Raw genomic sequence first — 11,413 nt, 5'->3', positions numbered from 1 at the left:
GCCATAAAGGAGGATAAAATAATTAATAATTAAAAGGGATGGGTCATGGCCTCTAAAGAGGGAAAAAATGATATAATTTCAGATGTCTTTATGACGCCCGGGACAAGATAAATGAGGTAAATTAAATAACCTCCGGAAAGAAATTCGAGGACAATTATTATACTGGTTGTGCCCTTTACGTACTAGCTTGATTTCATCCTGGGGTGTCAGGAACCCCGAAGTACTGGTGACGCTCTGTGCATACAGACCTGATTACATCTTGGGGTGCCAGGGACCCCGGAGCACCGTGGATTCTGCATTCTCAAATTATACTGTCTTCGGGTTCTAAAGAACCCAAGCGCCGACGATGCTGTATACCTAAATTATATTGTCTGGGGTTCTAAGGAACCCGAAGCTCCGATGATTCGGTATACCTAAATTATATTGTCTCGGGGTTCTAAGGACCCCGAAGCTCCGATGATTCTGCATACCAAAATTCTATCGTCGCGGGGTGCTAAAGAACCCTGAAGCACCAATGCTTCTGTATACCTAAATTATATTGTTGCGGGATCCCAAGGACCCCAAATCTCCGATAATTCTGCATACCGACATCACGGTATCTGGGGTGTCTAGGACCCCTAGCACTATTGGTGCTCTTTACATACCGACCCGATTACATCTTGGGGTGCCAGGGACCCCGGAGCACCGTGGATTCTGCATTCTCGAATTATACTGTCTTGGGGTTCTAAAGAACCCAAGCGCCGACGATTCTGTATACCTAAATTATATTGTCGGGGGTTCTAAGGAACCCGAAGCTCCGATGATTCGGTATACCTAAATTATATTGTCTCGGGGTTCTAAGGACCCCGAAGCTCCGATGATTCTGCATACCAAAATTCTATCGTCGCGGGGTGCTAAAGAACCCTGAAGCACCAATGCTTCTGTATACCTAAATTATATTGTTGCGGGATCCTAAGGACCCCAAATCTCCGATAATTCTGCATACCGACATCACGGTATCTGGGGTGTGTAGGACCCCTAGCACTATTGGTGCTCTTTACATACCGACCCGATTCCATCTGGGGTGTCTGGGACCCCGCTGCGCCGATGGCACTGCCTGCATACCGACTTTATTTCGTCCCGGGGTGTCTGGGACCCCAATTACCGTTGAGTCTCTTTGCATATCGACAAATCTTAGGTTAGAGTGGATTGTGGTATAATTAATAATTGTAAAAATACGGTATATTGTTTGTATATGTTTATATCGTTTACAAATGTAAAAATACAATAATTATATTATTTTATTTTGAAATAAAATTGAAGTATTAAATAAAGTGGTCGATTGTATTGAATATATTTTTCTAAATACACCTTGGATCATATGCAAAAAGTTATCTTAAAGTGATAGTGACACTTAAAATTTAAGTGTTAATGGACAATTAATAGATCAAATCAATTTGTCAACGGTATTACATTTTGTATACCAAATAATACTTAGTAAAGACAAATAACAACAATTACATTATCTAAAAATCTGAACTATTTTATGAAGGAAGTGACCTCTTTATATAGAATATAAACACTTTTGTTTACATTGAATTAAACAAAGTTTTGTAACAACAATGGTATTATTTCTTTTAATGATTAAACGGAATGCTTGATATTTAATGAAAGAATATACCTGTATATTCTTTTAAAAAATTTTGAAAATATTTAATAACAATAAAAGGAAGAGGGCAAATGAAATTTTTATAAATTTGAAAAGATTATCTAATATTTAAAGAACAATGTCAAAACATTGCGATATATGTTCAATGCACTTTCAAGATGAGTATGCCTTGCAAGGTCACCTTGCAGGTAAAAAGCATTTGAAGAAATTTCAACAAGTTGAAATCAATGAAAGATCAATTGTTGTGTCACCATTACCAAAATTTATTCCATCACGTGGGCTTATAGATTATTTTCAACAATATGGTACTATTAAGTGGTATCAGTTTGGTCCGAGTTATCTTATTATTGAATTTTGTGACAGGTAATGCAATCTACTTAGCACATTTATTAGAATCGAATAATTGTTTTATTTTATAATTTTATAACTCTTAAACAGAGCTTAGAACTGGTTACAACTTTCTTCTCTAACATCCTGTATTTTTTTCCTACTTTATGAACAATAATTTTGTCTAATTGTAACTTTTTAATGTTGTAGAAGCTCAGCAGAAGTTCTGTTAAATAAACCTATTTGGATAAATAATGTTAAGTTGAAGATAAAAAAGAGAAGAGCATTCAAGGGTATGTATTATAAATGAAAACAGGTATTTATTTAATTGAATTGCACCTACAGCCAACTTCTGTGAATCATAATTACTTTACTTTACAATTTAGGGAAACCTAAACCGATGAAACAAAATACTCCCATTGAAAACAATGGTGTAATAAATTATGATAATATAAAACACCTATTTGAGGGAGAAGCTACATTTGAAAATCAGTTAACAATGTTTTTAAACGCTGTACAACTTACCGATTTCGAAATAGAAACACGATACGAAACTGTTTGTACGCATCTAGATAAAATATTCAAAGTGATATTTCCAAAATGTAAAACATACAAGTTTGGTTCGACTCAAACTGGGCTAGGTTTTAAAGAATGTGATTTAGATATATATATGGACATTGGTAAGATTTTTAATTTATTTATACCGTTATCAATGTTTTGAGCGATTTGATGACAATATTGTCATTTAAGGTGAACCGATATGTGAAAGCGAAAGTGCGTCGCCGGATGTGTGGACCATGCAAAAGATTTTTAAAGAAGTGAAAAAAGTTATGTACGGAATGAACTGTGCTTTCTCCGATATAATAGCGATTCCAAAAGCTAAGACGCCTATTATAAAATTTTGTTACGTTCGAACAAACGTTTCTTGTGATATATCGTTTAAAAATAGTTTGGGTATATATAAAAGTAATTTGATAAAGTATTATATTTCTCTTGATGACAGATTGAGACCATTAATGATGCTCATTAAATACTGGGCAAAACATTTTAAAATATCATGTTCAGGGAAGATATCCAATTATGCTTTGATTTTATTAATTATTTTTTATTTACAACAACCGTCGGTTAACATTATTCCTCCCTTAATGGAGCTTCAGAAAACTTGTCAACCACAAATTCTAAATGGATGGCAAATGAATTTTGATGAAAATATAGCACTACCACCAGTTTTAAATGAGAATAGTATTCCAGAACTTCTGCACGGCTTCTTTTTTTTCTATGCAACTTTTGATTTTAAATCCAAGGTGATATGCCCAATCGACGGAACGATACACACAGAATCGGAATTTACAGATATAGAAAATTTACCGTCCTGTATGGATAGGTATAAAGCGTGTGTAAAAGAGAATGAAAATCTTAAGTTTACTGCTAACAGACCAATGTGTGTCCAAGATCCTATAGAACTAAGTCATAATGTTACAATGGGCATACATTTTCCAACACTGAGCATTTTTGTTAAGTACTGCGCAATTGGTGCTGAAATTTGCACGGCGACTAGTAAAAATGATTACAGGGATCTAATGAAAACTTTGCTTACTACAACTTTAAATAAGAATTCTCCTGAGAATAAATTTAAAATTTCAATTCCTCTGAATCATTTGCAGCATATCAAATCAAAGAGTATAGATACATGTACAAATGAAACGACAAAATTGACAGAGGGTAGTTGGTACCCTATTGTTTGTAACGTGATAAAAGATATTTTTGAGAAAGTTTTTAAGGTGCAGGTTGAACTTCTTACCGATGACGTGGAAGCGAAGCAACAGAAAGTTGATATTTTGTCAGATGTACATACAGAAAAGTATCAGACAATTAAATTTCACTGTGTTGGATCTCATTGTGTTTGGCGTAACAGAAAAATTAACAGTGTTGTTTTAAATCCAAGTTTAAGTTGCTTGCAAAAAGAAGCCCTTATATCGGAGCAAGCAATTGAAGATAGTAATAAACACAAACCACTTAACAAAGTACACTTAGATTTTATATGTGTAATTGAAAAGAAAGATCACGCAAAAGTTTCGGTAATTGTAATTAATCAGAATTGCGACGATCGTGTTTTTCGGGAATTTAAACACTTTGTAGTAAAGAAATTATCAGAAATAACGACACGAACATTGATGTACATACAACAATTCAACAAGTTTTAAATTGAGAGGGTAAGGTGGACCTAAATACAATTCCGGACCAAAGGTAAATTTCTTTATCCAGATACCTTTAGGTCAACAGTCAGGTCTGTTATACTTGCGATATAAAAGTAAAACATTCAAAATTTTTATAATTTCACATATATGGTATATACTTATATATATTTTATACAGTGTGATGACGAATATAATTTATTTTATTGAAGTTCAATTATAATTTGTTTGAAAAAAAAAAAATGATAGTAAAAGATAACATTTGATCTTATTGTTAGTTACAAATTCAAATACTGAAAATTTTTGTGTTTAATTTTCAATTCATCTTATTAATGATGAAATAATAAATGATACAGCATGATATGTTTAATAAGAATAATGGTTAAACTTTTTATGAATTCTTTGATAATAAATGTAAATTTAAGTAATCCTTAAAAATATATTATTCGTACTAAGTTCACAAAGTGTGTACATAGTAGAACAATAAGAAGCTGTAAGATAGCATTAAACAACAGTAAGTGATTAAATATGTACTATGTGTGTAAATAAAGTATTAAATAAATAAGATAAATTTAATAATTATCTGTCTATTAATTTATACCTATCCTAGATATGTTATACTAAAACGAGATCAGAATTGTTGTATGTATCTTTCTTATGCATTGTATTTATTATTCATACAACTAATCACATTTATTACACCACAATACACAACAATACGGTACGCTTAATAATTTAATCGAATCTAAATCGTAATTGTGGTACAACAGTAATCGGTTAATAATGTGGAGGTATAAATAGCACACTTAATTCGATATCGTGTATAATTTACGATATACAACTGGTCAAGAATTTGGTTCAAATCTCAGACCTCTAAAATTGGTAATTCTTTGATCTACAATATGCCGTAGGCGCGATAAATTCTTAATTAAAACAGTACAAGTTTTCGGCTTTTCGCTCGCACGAAGGAGATACTGAACAATAATAATCGTTACATTCTTATAATATAGTAACTACTTGATATTTTGTATGCAATACTAACAAACAAAATTTGCCGGTTTTGATCAATCGCATTTTTGTAATTTCCTTTCTTACTGCATAATATGGACGTGGATTCAGTTCTTTTTTCTGTACTGTTCTTTTTAATTAATAGCAAAAAGAATATTATTCAACATATGGATTAGTAAAAATAAAAGGCAAGTATTAAGTTATTCCAAACGCTTGTGCCATTTTAAAATTACTTTATACTATTTCTTCTATTTCTAATTGTATAAATAGCTATTGCAAATTAGCAGTTCATTTTTCTGCAAGATATTAAATAAAATCGTTGGGAAGTAAGAAAGAGTGACATTATATCCGGCCATTATTTTCTTAGTTATTTAAACCCTAATTTTATTTATGAAAAATGGCACAAATATTTCAGATTACGAAAGAGGTCATTCTAAATAAAATTGGAAGATGCGTTATAACTTTATTTGAAAATGTTAGAAAGAAATAAAAAAAGAATTTCTTCCATCGTTATGATATTATGTTAACGATCGTGTAATTTTGTTTTATCTATACGTGTATTGTATTTTATCTTTCTAACATTTGAATATACGTACTAATTTTTTCGAATAGCCTGATATATTCTTTACTTACGTTAACATTATTTTACGTTGATACATTTTATACACGTGATTATAGCGTAGGCGACGGAGACAGTGAATGTTTGGAGCTGATACATCTCGGGAACGATGAGATATCATAAATAATAATTATGGGATATAATTCTTTTATAAAAATTTCAATCATCATCGATGTTAATGATATAATAGTCCTCGAATCGAGTGTTTTTGTCCATTATACTGATCTCTATTTACGTGGCCACTTTTTCTACAAATCATAATTAATACTTTTATTAAATATACACACGTATATAAAAGGAAAATTAATTTTCTATTACTGAAAACATAACATTCATAACAAATAAATTTTTATTACGAAAATGTAATTAGGTTTAGTTTAATTCTTTTTTTTTTTTTTAAACAAATTGTGCAAAGGAAGAAGGTTGAAAAAGAGCCACGTAAGTCAGGAATTGAAGTACGTCATTTCATACCAGTTCTGTTCGTAATATACGATAGTAAGTCGTCTGTTGCGATCGCATAGAGCGTTCAAAGCGCTCGATACTCATTAATCATTAATATCGTAAGTACATAGATACATTGTTGATTGCGGTACGCAAAACGGTATTTAGCCGTGGATACCGCTCTTACAAGTTACGATCTTCGAAACGAAATTTCTAAATTGAACCTTCGTTCTACTTGTTGATAATTCAAAAAATTAAGCATTAAAACACGCATTGAAAATTATTGAAAAATTCCTCAATTAATACGACTGGATAAAATTTTAACGGATTAAAATTATAAGAAGAAAAAAGAAAGACAGCAACGGTGAAAATGGGTTAAAATTGATTTTAGTGATCACCTGTTCGAAGGTAATAATCGTCACAGTTAGGAACTTACATTTCAAGCACGACATTTATTTAATCGTAAGTCGTTTCGTTTAACGATAATAATATTTTTCTCGTTCAGTTGGTAAAATTTTCATAATCGAGACAGTTTATTTTTATTGTCAAGGTACATATTTTAGGGCGTGTAAAAAGAAAAAAAAAGAACAACCCTTAGCCTTCGGAAGAACGATTCGTTTTATCACGCGACGCCATAGTAAAATGAAACATTTTTGTATATTATTTTTCCTAAGAAATTTCGTGGAAGGTCGCAACAAATACCGTCCAAGTTAAATAAATAACACGTTATTTTATACCTTCGTACATATTCGCGACCGTCGATAATATTAATCATCGTAATTTTAAATGAACCTCTGATAATTACGATAATTTCCCTGGTATTAAGTAGTTCAACCGGTGATTCTCATGAATAGTATCAGAGATATGCAAAAGTTTTCATCGTTCGTGTATAAATAATAATATGAGGTATTTTGAAAAATTTTTTAACGTATATTGTCCTATTATATTAATATCGATCAATGTAAGTAATAAAGCATAGAGAGATGCATCGGGTACCCGACCCGACTGTAATCTCGGGTATCCGAACACTCCTGTATAATAAAATGTATTCATTGACATATTTACACATTTAATTGGTGAGAAATGATATATAGGAAAAGATGGAGATGGTTTATGATACAAGAAAAATTAAAAAATATTGCTTAAAAAACAATGAAAACTTTTTCATATCCGTAATATTTCGACACATTTCGAGCTTAGCCTCTATATTTCTTTCATAATCGCTACTGCTATCGACTATCGCTACTACTATTCATAATAATACTACTAGTAATAATATCAACTAGAAAAAATGAATCTTAATAATTTATATAGAAAATGTACAAGAAAATCTACATTCAACGTACGCGTATATCTTTATAAATGTGGTTCGATTCACGATGATCGAATGAGAGGAGAATAAATAAATAAAAAAATGGGGGGAGGGGGCAGGGGGAGAAAAGAAGAAAGATGGGAAGTTTTTGGGGGCTGGGAAAAGACCGTACCATTTACAAACATTGTAAAACGTCAAATTGTAATAAGAGAGATGGAATATTGCAAATTTTCAGGAACAATTCGTCCAACTTAAAATCTTTGATCTACTTAATAAAATAAAAATGAAAAATTTTCGGTAAAAGAATCGGTATGTACATATAACACTGTTAATACCGAGAACCAATTCAAGCTTTGATAAAATTGAAAAGATTTGACGATTCAAGTATTCAAAGTAATATAACCAATTTAGAAAATAATTCTTTTCGAATTGTACGTTCATAGAAATTTGCAATATACCAGCTTGTAACGAAACAATGAAAATTACAATATTTGTACGAAACGTTAGTTACAACTGATATGCGATACAACTAATTCTAATTCGCTATCCAATACTGCACATTCGATTCGTATTAATACATATAATGGAATATATTCTTATGTATTTGTTTCCTTATATTCTTTTGAGCAAAAGGGACAAAAAATTGTGAAATCTTTCTTTCCAGAAATGGAGTACAATGCTGCCGTTTCAGTCGCAACACACCTTGAACACGTATATAAAATCAATTCGATAATTATTGCAGATATATATATAAAACGCAATTTCTTTTCCTTCTGCATTCTCTTATATACGATCAATAAAAAAGAAGTATAGTTTATAAATCCATAGGAAATGTATATATTGATATAAATTCTAAATCTAATTTTAATACAAGATATTGCATTTTTTCTTTTTTTTTGATTTAATGAAATGCACGTGGGAAGTCCGTATGTTTGATGTATACAGTTTTTTTTTAAAGTTTGAAACATGTACAAATTTATTTTCGAGAGTCAAGGTAGTGTGCATACCTTTGTATAGGAGAATTAGATAGGACTTGAATATTTTTTTGTTAATTTATACATATATATATAAAATAATTATTTTGAAAAATTTGGCACATACTTATATTGGAAATAAAATTATCAGATCGAATTTTGTTAATATAAATGATTTCATCGCTCTTTCATAGATCTGCTTAATTAACAAACCGATCTTCTTCTATATAGGTAGATGGTATATAGATAGTCAATTATTATTCAAAGCATGTATGTCAGTTGCAATAAATTAAGTGTTATTTGTATATAACAAGAATTCAGTTCGCCTGATATTTCTCTTCTATAAACACTTCGAGTTCTCACTTGCATTTCACTTGGCAATGACGTTTACTTTATTACTTATCGTTAATCTTAGGACGTCGTCGAGTACTCCGTGCGAAAAAGAAACCTAGAAGTAGGTATGCGAGTAGATATACAGCAGCTATTGGCAGCTTGAAAATGAACGTGCAACCTTCCTACGAGAGTACAAGTTTTAAAAGGTTTTCAACTTCTATTTTTACCTATCGCTCTTTTTTCTTGTCCTCTCCCTTTCCTGTCTCTCTATCTTCCCTTCTTTCTCCGTCTATATTTCCTTGGTCAGGCGGGAATAATTAGTTCAATGGCACGATATCGCCCTTCGTTGAAAGCGTCGCATTCGGCGATGCCACTCGTCGCGCCACTCGATCACAATTGACCTCTGCGTTACTGTCAGTCCACCTTGACCTCCGCCATCGCTCTCCTGGCCAAGTATCAAGTACGACCTGAAAATCAGAAAATCAGAAAATTTCTTTATTATGTTCGCCAGTGATGACCGATGCTACTCATCTAAATAATTAATGAAAACGACAGGAAAGCTGCGCGCATGCGCAGACGTGCACGGACGTAAAGTTTTCTCGTGCATAATAAATATTCTATCATTTCAATGACTAGTGGTATCGCGCAGTTTATATTATATAGACGATATTATATTCTGATATTACAAGACTGAGAAATAAATAAAAATTGAAGCTAACCTTGTATCTACATTCTACATCCCTGCTCCTTTCGTACCGCGCACATGTCAGATACGCACTGATGCAAAGTCTTGCTGCGCGCATGTACAGACGCATCTTACCGTGCGCATGCGCAGACGCGTTCCGACGCAAAGTGTTACCGCGCATGCAGCATTTTTCCGCGCGTACTTATTAATGATACTGATATTAAAATTATGATTTTGTTTATTATAAATAATGCGTTATATGACTTACTTATTTGGCTTGATTTTCGGGCATCTACAGGCTAAATCGGCCGAGTGTACGTAAAGAAATACGTCACCACGACGAATCCTCGAGTTTGGAGACTTTTTGTAGATGACGTTAACATCTAAGGTGAAACGTATCCAAACGGAACCGGAAACGCTTGTCCCAGCCGGTGAACCGTCGTTCTTTTTGTGTCTGTCTGTTATTCTACCGAGAATAGCTAAGAAAAATCACAAAAAGATAGAAAAATAGTTTTAATATCTTTTCAAAAAAAGGTATTATTAAACAAGAATTTTTCTTTCTTTTTTACAATTTGTTAGTATTTTTTGAACTTACCATAGTCTCTTTTGCAGTATTTGTTTAAATTTAATCTTTTAGTGCTGGCTCGACATTTTCCGCATTGATCTGTAACAGACAGAAATAAATAAAAATTAGTTCAACATTTAAATCATTAAGTTACTCATTTTATAGTTTAAGATGACACACTCATGACGTTTTATCATCTTTAAAAGGTGATGCGATGAAATTAATCAAACTTAAAAGTAGTTTAGCTTCCTTACAGCTATGAACACTAATCCAAGTTCTTTTGACCCGGTTTCTTCTCGTCTAATAAATTAAAAGGTAGGGGAGCTACGGGATCATTTTGATTTTCTACTCCACTATCATACAGCGTGGGAAGTTTAAATGCCTCGAGTTATTAACCACATTATTTGCTGTAATGTTTGGATTTTATATTTAATTTCATCCGTCCAGTATACGATTTCTTTATCTGCTTTAAAAAATTTATGCATTTTGATTTGCTCTGCTCTAAAATTTGAAAAATATGACTTAATATATTTTGGCTCTGAGATCCAGAAATATGTAACATCTACGTTACATAGTAGTTTCTGCAATAACTAAAAAATTGCTACGTCTTCGTGGAAATATATAAAATTTTTTCTTAGCCGTATAAATCTAGCCAAAGAAAACACTGTCGTGACAAGAGCGATTAATTCACGCCTGACGTTACGATCTTACACTCTCAGCCAATTTAAGAATATACCGAGATAATAAAAGCAAATATCCTCTTTATAACGTTGAACAGATGGAAAATTATTTTTAACAGATGAATAACTTAAAAAATATAATCTTCTTCTAAAATACCCTCGATAAAATTTTCATCTGATGAGATTGAAATTTCATTAAATTTGAGTAATATTTATTAAGCGAAAGAAATTGAATTATTTATCCTTCCTTATTGTCACTCGTTTTTAAAGTAACGTTCCATCAAATTGGCGTGTTGTTCTATGAAATATATTACTGTTACCCTTCATGGAGATTATTAGTTACGCCCAGGTTAAGAACCACTGGACTGTAACGTATTCAGGAGAAAATTAATTGCACGACTTCGAGACGAGGACACGTTATACGCTGACCATGCCGTTTCAGATAATAGATGGACACCGTTGGGCTAGATAATAAATGGATAGATGCACCCACAGCTGTCACTGATAATGGACAGTATTAAGTGTTAGAAAAGAAACGAGGCTAAAGGCCAGTCATCCACTTGGCCCACTCGAATCGAACAAAGAATTCTTCTAATTGCATGGAATATATTATTAAGTATGATAAA

General features: G+C 32.1%; 2 protein-coding genes across 5 annotated transcripts in view; one reads left to right on the top strand and one right to left on the bottom strand.

Annotated features, from left to right (window-relative positions):
* The first annotated feature begins 1,149 nt into the window (after nt 1-1,149).
* Nucleotides 1,150-4,367, top strand: LOC114880315 (speckle targeted PIP5K1A-regulated poly(A) polymerase-like). Its single transcript, XM_029196192.2, has 4 exons — nt 1,150-2,011; nt 2,186-2,268; nt 2,362-2,655; nt 2,726-4,367. Exons 1-4 carry the CDS (start codon nt 1,767-1,769, stop codon nt 4,177-4,179), a joined length of 2,076 nt encoding a protein of 691 aa, XP_029052025.1. The 5' UTR covers nt 1,150-1,766; the 3' UTR covers nt 4,180-4,367.
* Nucleotides 4,368-4,821: 454 nt separating this feature from the next.
* Nucleotides 4,822-11,413, bottom strand: part of LOC114880326 (netrin-1-like) — a 72,493-nt gene continuing 65,901 nt past the window's right edge. For 2 of the 4 annotated variants that reach the window (XM_029196216.2, XM_029196219.2), the window contains 4 exons: nt 10,138-10,206; nt 9,811-10,021; nt 8,652-9,324; nt 4,822-6,045 (listed from right to left, as the gene is read on the bottom strand). In XM_029196216.2, the coding sequence (XP_029052049.1) occupies nt 9,180-9,324; nt 9,811-10,021; nt 10,138-10,206 (425 nt within the window). In that variant the 3' untranslated portion in view covers nt 4,822-6,045; nt 8,652-9,179. The remainder of the gene's footprint in view (nt 6,046-8,651; nt 9,325-9,810; nt 10,022-10,137; nt 10,207-11,413) is intronic. The other 2 variants (XM_029196218.2, XM_029196217.2) reach the window with 2 other exon arrangements.

Source organism: Osmia bicornis, chromosome 12 (assembly GCF_907164935.1).
Source record: "Osmia bicornis bicornis chromosome 12, iOsmBic2.1, whole genome shotgun sequence".
Taxonomy (NCBI): Eukaryota; Metazoa; Arthropoda; class Insecta; order Hymenoptera; family Megachilidae; genus Osmia; species Osmia bicornis.
This window is presented reverse-complemented; position numbering and strand designations above follow the sequence as displayed.